The sequence below is a fragment of the Lutra lutra genome, chromosome 1 (assembly GCF_902655055.1).
Source record: "Lutra lutra chromosome 1, mLutLut1.2, whole genome shotgun sequence".
Lineage (NCBI taxonomy): Eukaryota > Metazoa > Chordata > Mammalia > Carnivora > Mustelidae > Lutra > Lutra lutra.
Window position 1 is genome coordinate 179,657,176 of NC_062278.1, and position 15,532 is coordinate 179,672,707.

The window sequence follows — 15,532 nt, forward strand, 5'->3', positions numbered from 1 at the left end:
ATGACAGAATCTTATGTAGAAGAACTAAAGGGGACTTTTGTAATCAAATTATTCAAAACATAACTTTTATAAGTCCACAGGGATGAATGTCTTATCTGGTAACATAGCTGGTTAAGGACAGATTTGATTTAGGAATACATTTTATAAGAGAGAGTTTTGTATATATGGGCTGCATTTTAGCATGGTTTCACGGTGGGATGAATCAGGATGAGGCAGAGTGTTACAGTCTGAGCCTAAAATAAACTCTGAGGGTGTTTTTGAATTGCTGAACATCAGGATAAAAGTTACAAACAAAAGCCGTCAATTATCTAGTGGTATGTACCTACAGAGTCTTTCCCAGGGACAAGTTGGGTTCTGGAAGGCTGTTCATAGTTCATTTGTTCTGAAGGTCAAAGTAACACTATGCAATTGACTGCCGGTCAGTAGGAAGCAGAGTGGTTGATACAATTTTATTTTGATGTATAGCTTTGTTCTTACTATAGAAATTCATATGAGTAGGGCTTCTGGACCTAATTTTTTTTTAATCAATAATTACATCAGATATCTTATATTAAATGTTTAGTGTCTGTCTTACTTTGGGTCCCTTAGAGGCAGAGCCTGAGGCAGACATTCAAGTGTATGATTTAGGGGGTGAGCACTCCCATGAGAAAGAGAGGGAGGGAAGCATAAGAGAGCCTGGGAAGGAGCTAAGCAAGAAGGGGTTGGTTCTCAGCTCTTGTCTGGCTTCAGCCTGATCCCACAGGGAGTCTGGGGTGTAAACTCTAGACCAGGTGCAGCTGTGGTCATTAAAAGCTGAGGATGGGGCGCCTGGGTGGCTCAGTGGGTTAAGCCTCTGCCTTCGGCTCAGGTCATGATCTCAGGGTCCTGGGATCGAGTCCCGCATCGGGCTCTCTGCTCAGCAGGGAGCCTGCTTCCTCCTCCTCTCTCTCTGCCTGCCTCTCTGCCTACTGTGATCTCTGTCTGTCAAATAAATAAATAAAATCTTAAAAAAAAAATAAAAAAAAATAAAAGCTGAGGATGGGGACACTGTCCATTAAATAGGATCTGGACAGGGTTTCAATAGCATCTACCACCAGGCTTATTGTGAAGCTAACTGTCCTGAAGATATGGCTTAATATTTAGGTAATTACTATGCCAATGGCAAATTCAATAAAAAAAAAAAGCAGCACACAGGTTTTGTGTGGGGGCTGTTTGGGAAGGATACTGTAACATGAAAGGCGTGCCCTCAGGAATCTCAACTTTTATACTCAAGTTTCATTTGGTTCTCTAACAATGGACCTCTAAAAAGCCCCAATCTCAGTGAGCTTTAGGCTTTTAATCTGTAAAATAGGAAAAACAATAGCATCTATCTGCTATGCTGGTTGCCTGGCTCAAGAAAGTTAACATATGTCAAAGCACCTAAAAGTCTTGAAAACAAGAGAAGGAACTAGTCCAGAGGAAGTTTTAAAATGTAAGTTAGAAGATTTTTCTAGGGGCGCCTGGGTGGCTCAGTTGGTTAAAGCCTCTGCCTTCAGCTCAGGTCATGATCCCAGAGTCCTGGGATAGAGCCCCGCATGGGGCTCTCTGCTTGGCGGGGTACCTGCTTCCCCCTCTCTCTCTCTGCCTGCCTCTCTGCCTATTTGTGACCTCTGTCTGATAAATAAATAAAATCTTAAAAAAAAAAAAAGAAGATTTTTCTATGAGTAACTATAGCAGTGTGAAATATATACATTTTTGGTCAAATTGAGGGAGGTAATTAAAGGTAGCAGAAGAATTAGAGCTATCATTTCACAAATGCCTATAAAGTACCGGGGCTTTGCAATCCAGGTCAGTATCTTGTGGCTGAAGCTGTAATTTCCACTGTATACATTTCAGAACAGAGGCTTACTATTGTTCAGAGGTGGCCTGATTTTACCACTAGATATTTGACAGAGATAGAATTTGAACTCAGATATGTCTGTATCAAAAATCTTAGTATTCAGCTACCATTGTTATACAACCTACCAAAATCCTTTTGTACCAAAATGGGCATTGTTGGAAATTTATGAAGGCGGTGGTGAGAAATTCAAATTAAACTGAAGATACAGGTCTTAATACTTTAGGAACTTTCAATTTGGCTAGAGACTAGCATTTAGACTCTATTTGCTGTGTAAAAAGAATCAGAACAGATACTTAATAAGAAAAACTTCTCTTTTTCTTTTCTTCTTTTAAGAATTATGATGGAGAAAAAATTCCACTGAATTCTGATGATATTATTTTCAAAAATATTAATAAAAGACACATAACATAAAATTTACCATTTTAATCATTTTAAAGTGTACAATTTAGTGATACTGAACACTCAGATTATGTAATCATTACCACCATTCATCTCCAGAACTTTTCATCATCTCAAACTGAAACTCTGTATTAATTAAACGCTAACTCCGGATTCTTCCCTCCACCCAGTCCCTAGCAGTCACCGCTCTGCCATCTGTCTCTATGAATTTGCTTTTCTAGTTACATCAGATAAGTGAAATCATATAATATTTGTCCTTTTGTTTTTGGCTTGTTTCATTTAGCAGGATGTTGTGAAGTTTCATACATGTTGTATCAGACTTTTATTCCTTTTTATTAAAGTTGGATAATATTCTATTCTATACACACACACACACACACACACACACACACACACACACACACTACATTTTCTTTATTTAAGTTGATGAACATTTGGGTTGTTTCTACCTTTTTTTTGTTTTTAAAGATTTTTAATTTATTTTTTATTTATTTGACAGAGAGAAAGATCACAAGTAGGCAGAGAGGCAGGCAAAGAGAGAGGGGGAAGCAGGCTCCCTGCTGAGCAGACAGCCTGATGAGGGGCTTGATCCCCTGACCCTGAGATCACGACCTGAGCCGAAGGCAGAGGCTTAACCCACTGAGCCACCCAGGCGCCCCATGTTTCTACCTTTTAATTATTGAGAATAATGCTGCTGTAAATAATGGGTATACAAATATCTGTATGAGTCCTGCCTTCAATTCTTTGAGGTACATATACAGAAGTGGAATTGCTGTGTTATGTGGTAATTCTGTTAAATTTTTTTTTGAAGAACTGTTATACTGTCTTTCACAATAGCTCTACCATTTTACATTCCAACCACCAAAGCACAAGCATTCTAATTTTTCCACATCCTTGCAAATATATGTTATTTTTCCAGTGAGTGTTTGTGTTTTAATAACAGTCATCGTAATGGGTGTGAAGCAGTATCTTTTGGTTCTGATTTACATTTTCATAATGGTTAGTGATGTTGAGTGTGTTTTCATAGGAAAACTTATTCTTGACCAGGCATATCCTTTCTACCATTTTTTCTCTTATTTCTCTCTCTCTCTCTTCCCTTTCTCTCCTTCTCTAAGAATAGACATTTCTCAAATTGTCTATAGATTTATATGTGGATACAAATGTAATTTCTTCAGATGAAATTACAGAAAATCTATATTGCAAAAAAACAAACCTAAACCTTATATTTTAAAATGATATTAGAACAAAGGATTTGTAAATAGAGGCTCCTGGGCCATAAGTTACCAACACTTTTTTGATTCATTTCTAAGATCCTCATGTAAACCACCTTGAGGAAACTGCAGAGAGCTATGCAACACTATGTAGCAAAGTTAAATCTGGCATTTTCACCTTTTCTAAAGCTGTACTTTACTATGCAGAATGAACAACTGACTTAAGTGAGTTCACAGGGTACTTACAAGACATAGGAGATGGAGGGAAATAATTCTACATTACTAAAATGTGCTGGTTACACTTAGTGTGGTTCAAATGAAGATACATAATTACACTCAAGTAAATCTCTCCCTTGACCCAGCAGGAAACATTTCAGGCATATTGGTACCACAACAGGTTCTGGACAGAGAGACAGGATGGTGTGGTTTTTGTTTTTGTTTCCCTAAATTTCAGACATGGAACCTAAAAATTCCTTCCTTAAGTTTGCAGAAGAAACATCAGTTAATGGATATAGGCCAGAACTGATTTCTCCCACTCATCCAAATAAAAGTATATAATTTCTTCTTAATATAAATTTTTTCTCTTTTTTTTTAGCAGACATATTGTAACAGAGAGAGGCTCCTACTTACATGTATTTTTTTTTTTTTTGAAGATTGATTTATTTATTTGAGAGAGAGAAAGAAAGCACAACTGGGAGGGGCAGAAGGAGAGGGAGAGAGAACCTCAAGCAGACTCCATGCTGAGTGCAGAGCCCAACGCAGAGCTCTATCTCATGACCCTGAGATCATGACCCTAGCCAAAACCAAGAGTTGAACGCTTAACTGCCACCCAGGTGCCCCTAGTTACATATATTTTTTTAAAACAGAAGAAGGGTAAGAAATAATAATGTAGGGAATTTAAAAACACATTTTTCTTTAAAAAGGGGAAGGAGAAGAGGAAATCTATGGTTTCGTTAAGCACAGCGCATTAACTTCAGGTATAGGTATTCAGTTATTGTCATGAATAGATAGAATCCATAGCTCTAGAGACACTCAAGGTAAAACAAATAATTGTGCTGTATGAATTTTCCTCTACCAGAAAGTCCAATTGATCCTATGGAATCTGATCCAAGTCATGTATATGTTCTAGAGTCATATCCTATTCAAGCAGGAGAAATAATCACTGTGGCAGGATCATTCAAAGTGTCTACAGCAATTATTTATTTCTACAATATAAGTTTCTGATCAGCATTTTGTTCTCTTTTATTTTTCCAACTGATGATCTTAGGCAAAATGCAGAAATCAAGTATTGTGATTACCTTTATCTTAAGTTTCAAAATTGCCACCAGCCTTTGTTCATATTCCACTTAGCTCCATAAACTTCTGTGTTAACTTTCTATTTCCACATATATAAACACATTCAGATACATTTAGCAATGCATGTGTGTACACACATGTGTGTCTGTGTATATATGACCACATACATATACGTGTATGTATATACCTATATAATGCTTGTGTGTATATACATATAACTGAACACACACACGTGCACACATGAGCATACACACACACATATTCAGAAATAAGACCATTCCTAAAATGGCCAACATAAGGGGAACTCTATGTGAAGCAAGGGATCTTTGGAACACAAGACCTGCAACTGGAGACAAACTTAATTATTAATTCGTGTATCTACTGATGACTACAGTAGTTCTGCAAGATAGGATCTGGATATGTATTTTATTACATATTTCAAATTTCAAAACAGCTACTTTTTCAAAGTAACAGCAGAATGTGCCTTTCCATGAGCACCCAAAGGGTTAGCTGCTAACTCTTTGGCCTCCTCTCAGGTGGGCGGGATGGAGGAGGGGTAGGGGGAGGAGGTGTAAAGAGAGAAATTGAAAAAAAAAAAAGAGAAAAATTCAAGGCTTCTCTCCCATCTACATCAACAGATATAATTACTTTCAATCAAGGCTATTCCTGGATCCAATACGAAACATTTCAGTCCCTGGAAATACTACACATAAAGGATATAAGAGGCAATATGTCTATTGTTCATCTGCTAATACCCGCAAATGTCACCAAGGTAATTACCTGGATGACATTTATGTGATGCAGCTGGACATTGTTACAGTTAATATAAAGCCTGCCTTTGGCATCCACTTTATTTCCACCTACATCAAACTGTGGGTGCATAATCACTTTTCCTGGGAGAACACCCACCTCCCCCAAAAGACATCTCTACCTTTAGCTTTTTCTTCCCATGCTCTGAACACTAATATATAATGCAAAAGAAGAAGAAGAAGAAGAAGAAAGAAAGAAAAATAGTAATATGTCACATAACTTTTTCTTAATATTTATATCTGGAACTTTTAGAGATGTTTCTAAACATAATTTATAAAATAACACTGGTATTTCCTTCTTTTTTTAAAGAGGATTTTGACTATCCCCAAGAGTCTGAATTCACAAAATGCAGTTAAAACTTTTTACCTCCATAAATCAATCACTCTCAAAGAACAGATAATTAGGAAAGCCAAATTTTTTTTCCTAATATGAATATAAAAAATATTGTATTAAAAATACACAGGGATTAGATTTCCCCCCACAAACTCACATGCAAATTGGAGCTTTGCCTTCCGACTCAGAATCGTCCCCAGAGCGTTGGTGGCCAGGCACTGGTATATGCCAATATCTTGATCTGTATGGGGGCTACTGATTGCCAAACTGCCTCCATCCAACCTGTGGTGATAACTCATGGTAAAATCAATATCTGTGCCATTTTGTTTCCACCTTCAAGGGAAAAAATTTAAGTCATGTTATAATATACAGAGTTGACCACTCCTAGTCTTAAAAAACATGCGGTTGTGACTGCTAGGACCATTTACACATGTGTGTATATATTTAATTGCTAGGACTATTTTAAAAAACAACAAACCACAAACATGATTACACATGAAGACAATTCTTCAGTTTCACCAAAGATGATTGTCTTCAGGAGCTCAGTGATATTAATAATTAGGTTACTTGAAAGATCTTCCACTCTTTATGAATTACAAACATTCACTAAGTGTGTACAAACAGGCAATATAACTCTTGACATGAGAAGTAAAACTGAAAGATTCAGTGAATAATACTGGCAATTCTATTACTTCAGTGACTTGTCAAAGAACACACACCATACCTGAACCTCCACAACTGATACTAAAAAATTGGACATTGAAAATGATTTAGAGATAGAAATCCAAGAAGCATTTATTACAAATGGGATGAAGAGAGGCAGCAAAGATTTTCCAACGCCAATTTGAGGTTGATAACAAAACAATAATAACCTATTTTAGAACATGATTGTCTCTGTTCATCTCTTATTTGGAAAATTAATCACGCTGAATATATTTCAGCAGTACTTAGAGATGCCAACCTAAAATTGTACTTTAACAAAACAAATGCAATTTGGGAGGTTTTTATTTTAGGCAGCAAAAAAGTCTCTTGGCTTACCTATTAGTCAACAGTCCTTTAGTACATGAATTAAGTAGCAGAAGGGTCTTACAGTTATATTTATTTTTGAAGAACTGTAAGATGTTTTATAAAATTCCATTTGCTCATTTTAAGATGAACTAATACCCAGTAGTTATCTCTAACCAAACCTACTTCCCCCACCTTTCACCCTCTAACTTTTAGAAAAACAAATGAAAGGCTTTACCTTATAGAACATAGCTAATTTCCAAACTATGTGTTTTCAGAATCTACGCCAGCTTTGCTGTGATTTTTTTCCCTTTCATGCTAAGATAATATTAAAAATATTTTGATGAGGGTGGCTAACTCTACAAAAGAAATTACATCTTACAATATTGTTCTGAATGTCATTGAATTTCTTAAGAACATCTTGAAAAATCCAATGTAGAGAGTATGGCAAATGTCTACCATAGTAGAAAAGAAATACAAACTTAGGTAATTCTCCACCCTATTAAAGAGGAGAAGTGACTGACCAAATATCAGATCAATCAGAGATTTTCAATCAACTTTAAAATTGTTTAGCCAGTTCTTATGTACCTCAGTTTCCGTTTAATAAAGAGAAATTGAAAGACAACAGCTAAAACCAGTGTATTTCATTTGCCTTAACTTTGTCAAATTTTTTTTCTAGAGAAATCTGTACAGTTTTTTTTGTTCTCAGTGTTAGGAGGAAAAAAAAAAATAGAGACATTTTCTTTTTTAGGCTTATGCCAAGACTCTAATATTGTTCTCACCAGCTCCATAATGCTGTCTTTCACAATTTGCTTACAGGGCATGATCTTTGGACCTCCATGTTCCCTTTCATTTTCAAAGCAAAGGATACACCACACTTAGTTTGCCAGCTCTCTTTAATTTTGGAATCAATCGCTGAAATAACTGCTGTCATCATTACATGCTCCTAATTAAGCTTGGTAATTGTTTTTCAACACAAATTCAAAGTTGTTGGCTTAGCTACAGAAAATGAATTTTTCACAGTATCCCCATAATCGTTCTAATCACTATGGTACAATGATTATTAAACTGTGCATATAGATCAGGGGTTCAGCCCCTGGTGTGGGCTTTGTCCTAATTAATATGTTTAAATCAATGGAGAAATAGTATTAATGAATTCAAGTGATTGTCATAAACACGTTACTGATAGGATTGCATACCCAGGAGAATTTTCCTACAATGCAAAGTAGGAAATATGCTTTAAATGATTATTTTCAGCATCTGCATTAATATCATATTAATTACCGGAAACATAATGAATTTGAACTAAAATCTTGACCTTTTTCTGGAGAACCTCCTTCAATATTAAGTAGTTAAGCCCTGTATCAAGAATATAATGGCTGGAGGCTATGTTTGTTGTTATTAGATGATGTGTGTGCGTGTGTGTGTGTGTGTGTTTCAGAACTAGGCCTTGTTTTAGAATTATAGTGAGTGCTTGTTAAAAATGCTTATTTCTGGGCCCATTCCTAAACCTATGAAGGAGACATCCAAAAATCTAAATTTGTAACAGTCTCTCTGGGTGATTGTAATGTGCACTAAATTTGACATCACTGCCCTTGTGAAAAGAGTCCTTGGCCTAGTTTTGACATTCCCTTCCTTTGTATCCCTGGATGAGTCATCTACTTTCTCCAGAAGTCATAGCTATCAATTTATTTGCACAATAATATATATCCTGCTTTATCCCTTGGGGTTGTTAAGAAATGAAAGGAGGAAATGAATGAAAAGAATAGAAGGGCAGAGTGACTACTGCTATGACTTTTAGTCAAAGATGCCCAGACCTTCTCAGACTTAAGAATGTCTTCATGACCTAGGTAGAACAGACTAAATTAGAGAAAGGAACTTCCTGTGCTGATCAGGTCAAGAGGAGATCTGTCAGAAATCTGACGTTCAAAGACTTTCTTCTCATAGAATATATCCAGCACAGAAATCAATTATGTGTGTGTTGCTACATTTTCCCAAATAAAATAAATATTCTGAGCTGGAATAAGCTCACTGCCATTTGATTATATTAGACTTTTGGGACGCCTGGGTGGCTCAGTTGGTTAAGCAGCTGCCTGCGGCTCGGGTCATGATCCCAGCGTCCTGGGATTGAGTCCCGCATCGGGCTCCTTGCTCAGCAGGGAGCCTGCTTCTCCCTCTGCCTCTGCCTGATTATATTAGACTTTTAAGTATAATCAATCCCACCCATGTACCAACTTTGGGTAACCCATTTTCCTTCCCTTTGCAAATCTTCCTCTTTAATTCTCATGTGTTACCTGGTCTTTAAAAAAATTAGGAGCAATTCTTTCCATTGAAAGATTTATTCACATTTGCCTCCCATTTCTGTATCTTTCACACTTGCACTAAAATCCTGTTTGTGAATGTGTTCACTCCACTGGAAGTGACTGGAAGACAAGTTGCTTTTAAAGTATTTCCAAAGTTACACTTTAGATATTGCTTCTTTTTCCTCATGATATTTCTTTTCCTAAGGAGAAATTACTAAAAGAAGGAAAACATGTGGGGGTGGAGGGATGGGGTAACTGGGTGCTAGACATTAAGGAGGGCATGTGATGTAATGAGCACGGGTATTATATAAGACTGATGAATCACAGACCTGTGCCTCTGAAAACAATAATACATTATATGTTAATTAAAACAATAAATAAATGAATATATAAACTTCATGAGGATGGGGGAAAAATAATAAAACAAAGTAGAAAAAAATAAAAAAAGAGATCTATGGATCTCTGCCAGCCAGCAGCAGACTATTTATTTTATCCACTTAACCACTGACCACCTTTTCTCACTTAGTTGAACTGATGTTTTGATTCTGATTCTGCTTTTGTCCCTCTCTGTGAGACTGTGAACCTTGGTATTGAGTTCTTTCCAGCCACAAAATCTTCCTTGCTTTTTTTGGACATTGTGATAACCTAATTTAAAAATTGATTTTGGGATGCTTGGGTGGCTCAGTTGGTTAAATGTCTGCCTTCATCTCAGGTCATGATCCCAGGGTCTTGGGATCGAGCTCTGCACTGGGCTCCTTGCTCAGCGGGGAGCTTGTTTCTCCCTCTGCCGTCATTCACCCCTCCACACCCTGTGCTCTCACTCTCTGGCAAATAAATAAATAAAATCTTTTCTAAAAAAGTTTAAAAATTGATTTGAATAAGCCAACTAGAAAAAATATGTATGAACCCATTGGGAAGGTTGAATACTAGGGAATACTAGATAATATTAATGAATTATTGATAGATTTTTAAGTACGATAGTGATATTACACTATGTCAAAGAAAAGTGTTCTTAACTTTGGAAATAATATACTCAATATTAAAAAAAAAAAAAAAGAAGAAGAAGAAGGAAAACATGTCTTAAAATCAACCACATCGTTCCTTTATGGATAAGGAAGTTGATGCCAGGAGAGAGAAATTATTGTTCCAAAGTCATACATTAAATATCAGAACTGTGACTTGAAAAGGTTAACTCTTCATTCTAATCAAGGGCTCTTTCATATGACTTCACAGTATATTCAAATTCTCTCAAATAATTCAGAATGTCTATCATAACGATTTTCCCTCTATTACACACATGTGTGCACTCACACACACACACAATCTAAGGTTAGGAGTGAGTCCCTTTAATAAAATTTAAGATAGAAAGGGTCATATTAAAACTAAAATTTCACATTTTGTTGCTAATGTGCATTATCTGAAATATCTTTGCCCTTTGCTTTATTATCATGGCAAGTAGGTCTGAGTCTGACATTTAAGCATTAAAAACAGTTCTTTTTTCACGCTTTTCCCAAAACCTGTAGCCTACGAGTGTTTTATGCTGTAATATTAGAGATGAGCTAAACCAGGTTAAGGGGATTGAAAGTAAGAAGCTAAATTACCTGTCTTTAGCCTACTAATTTATAAGTCTCCTAGAAACAGAACCCTTTAACAACAGTGAAATATACAGTCTCTTCATTCAGAATATTTCTTCATAAGTAAAAACTAATGAGCAAATTGTCATGAAAACCACTACTTTACATCTTTCTGCTTGTTATAAGCCAATTATATAACTATACGATTGACTGATGATTTATCTTATCTATACTTAGCTAATATTTCCTATTTTACAGGAATTCAGATACACTTTTCCTCTTCTCTAATAAACCCTATCAATGGTGATGTTCAAATTAGCTCTCAAAAATAAAATTACAATTTTAAGTATTAAGTAACTGTGAAAAATGTATTAATCCAATTTTTATATATTCAACCATATGTTGAATTAAATAATACCAACTACTGTTTAAGGAAAACAAACAAACAGACAAACCCTGAATTGAGAGAACTAATTTATAAAGTAAATGATCTTTAACTAACTGATGGGCTTCATTCGTTTGGGTATGTTATAGACAGGGAAGCTTTAGTAAGTAATGAGAAGACATAGCTTTTCATTTCTTTTGTTGTAAAAAAAAAATGCAGAGGTAAGCATAATAAAATACAAGGTGAGAGTTGTTTCTAACTTTGTGCCTTTAAGCCATTTATTAAATTAAGTAGACATTTTAAGATCAAAGTAATTATACATATAAGTATGATATTTCTAATGCAACATAAAAAAGGAGGCAAAACCAATGTCTTTTGCTAAAATAGACTGAAATTGTTACTTTCCATGTGCTTTGATTAACTTTCACTGTTAAAAATTAGGACTTTAGAAAAACATGCTTTAGAACACAAAACTATAATAGTCATTTTAATATTTATTGTCTTTTCTGATATTCACATAGCATATGCAGTTCTTACCAACAAAAAATCCTTATTATTTACACAAGGTGGTGTGTGTGTGTGTATACATATATTTAATATATATTTTACATTTAAATATATTTAAAATATTATATTTATATATTTAAATAAACATACATTTATAATATATATACATATATATTTAATTTTGTGAATTCTATTCACAATGTGGATCAAATTCTGCCTTTTTTTTTTTTTTTTTTTGAGAAAGAGAGAGAGAGCACGTGCACATGCATGTGTGCTCGGTAGAAGGGCAGGGCAGAGGGGTAGGGAGAGAGAATCCTAAGAAGTCTCCATGCTCAGTGGGGGGACCCATGTGGGGCTTGATCTCATGACCCTGAGATCATGACCAGAGCAAATTAGGAGTCCAACACTTCGCCTACTGAGCCACACAGGCACCCCTCTGTTTTTACTGTAACCTTGTAAGAAGAAAAACATCACTGACTTTTTTCTAATTATTCTACAGGTAATATGTGAGGAACAAACACAATTTTTTTCTACTTGCCCAGAAAAAACATCTTTTTCTGCCTTAGAGGTACATTGCTGTCTTCAGCATGTATTTCTAAAATCAGTGTTTTTTGGGTAATGTGACTGGCCAGTGGAGTCACAGGAATTGACCTGATAAAAGAAAATTTATAAAATTGAAAAAAGTCTGATAAAAATTGTTTAGGGGAACATGTTCATAGTCACTGTATATGGGACAACTGAGCCTGTAGCCCCAAATTGGGGGAATAAGGCAGCTTCTACTTCAGAGCCTTTCAAATTGAAGGAGCAAATCTTTTCTTTTCATTGCTTTTCCTCCTTTCTATTTCTTTTTCTTTCCTGCTTTCTTCCTATCTTCTTGTCATTCTTTCTACCTGCCTATTTTTCCCTTCCCTCTCTCCCTCTGTCCTTGGGTTCCATTTCTTTTCTCTTTTTTTCCCCTTTCCTTTCTTCCTTTATCCTTCTACTCTCTCTCTTTTTTTTTTTCCTCTCTCAACTCTAGCCACAACATGGCACTCCATGACACCAATCTCAAGAATAAATCTTCTAAGTCATCTAATGAATAAGACAGAGTCCTGGGCTGGGGGGTAGGGAAGTTATCACCTGGAAAGTGTCATGAAGGCACAGTTGAGGATACTGAAAATGCATGCATCTTTATTTGAGTGGTGGGTACCCAGCTGTATATCTATGTAAAAAAATCACAGAATGAGCTGCATCCTTCAAATCAGGTAAGTCTAAGCACTTTATTGTATGTACATTTTATATCCAAGACAAAGGAAAAAAACAGTGTGGTGCCCAGAGCTAGGACTTTACCTATAATGGGGTGAAGGATAACCACTGGCAGCACAATTCAGGATGATTTCAGATTTTGATAAATCCAAAGGAAAAATAACATCTTCTGGCTCCTGGGTAAAAACAGGATGACTCAAGAGACCAGCACCTGAAAAGAGAAGAGTGAACACCATGTGAAAACATTTGATCCTGGTTTGAATCCAACTCTGTATTCGATATCAAGACAATATACTTTTTTAACTTTTATTTTGAAATGACCTCAAATAAATAGAAAATCTTGTAAGAATAGTACAAAGAAATATTGTTTCTGAACCATTTAGAATAATTTTGCAAACCAATGCCACATCATCCCAAAAAACTTTTATATTTTCTAAAATGGACATTCTTGTACATAACCACAGTAAAACCATCAAATTAAAAAAAAAAACATTGAGCCCCATTTCAACATTTTCCTAATGAAATCTTTTATAGCAAAAAGGATCCAGTCGAGAATCACAGTTTTCATTTAACTGTATCTTTTTAGTCTTCTTCAGTGTGGGACAGTTCCATACCCTTTCCTTGATTTTTCTGCTTTGACATCACTGAAAATTACATGGCTGGAATTTGGTAAAGTTTCACTCGCTCTGGGCTTGTCTGTGCAGTCAGCTACCAAAGACAGGTAGTGGACCTGGTAGGAGCTGTATGTTGAGGGTACAGGTAATAAAAGGGTCTATAAAGACTTTAAAAAAACAATAATAAAACCAGTGAAAATTGGCTCTTCTTTTAAAAAACTACCACCTTGAAGAAGAAATATTTGTAGCCAGGCAAAATAAATCATTTTGTTAGCTTTATTTTCAATTATAATTTCAGTTTAGTCCATAAATAACCTAGAATTGAAGACAGGTTTTAATTCTAGCCTAGTCAGTTATCACTACATAATGGTGGACAATTTACTTAACTCTCAGCTGTAAAATAGCAATATTCAGTCTTTTGTGTTTGTATTATTGTAAAAGCTAGTTGAGAAAGAATGGACTGAAGATGCAATACAGACTCTTTTTACTTCAACAGCTAATGAAATGGGCAAGAAATTATAAATGTAAATAAACAACAAGTAAACAACAGAAATGAACAATGTCTGACGAAGAAAAGGCACAAATCCCAAAGCCATTGACTTTAATTGAAACAAGGAAGCAAACAACACAACAACAGTGGTGCAGTAAGAAGAGTTTGCCCTGCTCACAGAAGTGAATTTTTGACTCCTTAATCTCATCCTCACCTCCAGTGAGATTTACTGGTGAAATGACAAAACGCTGAGAGCTCTCATAATGACCTCTAGTTCTGGAGTTAAGCACATTTATATAATGTATTTTATATAATATATTTTAATCTTTATTTTTTTAAAGATTTTATTTATTTATTTGACAGAGAGAAATCACAAGTAGGCAGAGAGGCAGGCAGAGAGAGAGAGGAGGAAGCAGGCTCCCTGCTGAGCAGAAAGCCCGATGTGGGGCTCGAACCCAGGACCTGGGATCATGACCTGAGCCGAAGGCAGCGGCTTAACCCACTGAGCCACCCAGGCGCCCCTATTTTAATCTTTATAATCATATGTAATGTATTTTAATCTTTTTCCTCTTCACCCAGAAGAGGAATGACAGAGCTTATGGTGAGCAGATAGTGAAACAGGAAAGTGTAAATAGTAAAGCTGACTATATTGTACAGACTAATAGTTTCATGCCTAAACACTCACTTGGTAAAACTTCTAGAGTCCAGCTCTAATAAACAATATATCTCCCCAGGGAAGTATAACCATGACTCCTCCACCAATAATGTTGCTACACACCACTTAGAAATACATAAGCAAACAAACAAACAAATTAATAAAACCCTTAAAATAGAGAGAAGTACCTAAGTTGTCTAATAAACATTGAACTTCCTAAATAAATAAAATCTTTAAAAAAAAAAATTTAAAAAGGGGCGCCTGGGTGGCTCAGTGGGTTAAGCCGCTGCCTTCGGCTCAGGTCATGATCTCAGGGTCCTGGGATCGAGCCCCACATCGGGCTCTCTGCTCAGCAGGGAGCCTGCTTCCTCCTCTCTCTCTACCTGCCTCTCTGCCTGCTTGTGATCTCTCTCTGTCAAATAAATAAATAAAATCTTAAAAAAAAAAATTTAAACATTGAACTTCCCTCAATCCCATCATTTGCTCAAGTTACAAAATGTGGGTACTCATGATGTATCCAGCTTCCAAACTGGAGCTAAGACGGAGAAAAAAAAAAAAGGTCCCCAATATGATGAGACAAAAGTTATGAAAAGTTATGAAATATCCCTCTCTAAAGTGATACATGAATTGTCTGTACACATTTCCTCGAGTCTGAGTAAATGAAAAGAAAGGGAAGAGTAACTATGCAAATATATTGCAGTAATAAAAGTGAAAAACATAGTATGCCAAAGATAGACAGAATACCAATCTAGGAAATTTCTCAAAATTATTTCATGCTGTAGAGTAAGAAAATGAATTCAGAAAAAGCTAACATAACTCAATGGCAATGAAAATACAAACAATAGAA

General features: G+C 35.8%; 1 protein-coding gene across 1 annotated transcript in view; it reads right to left on the reverse strand.

Moving 5' to 3' along the window:
- CNTN6 (contactin 6) overlaps window positions 1-15,532 on the reverse strand; it is a 235,538-nt gene that overhangs the window by 156,432 nt on the left and 63,574 nt on the right. Inside the window, 2 exon segments of the mRNA XM_047746509.1 lie at window positions 6,065-6,240; window positions 13,011-13,137. Coding sequence (XP_047602465.1) covers window positions 6,065-6,240; window positions 13,011-13,137 — 303 coding nt within the window.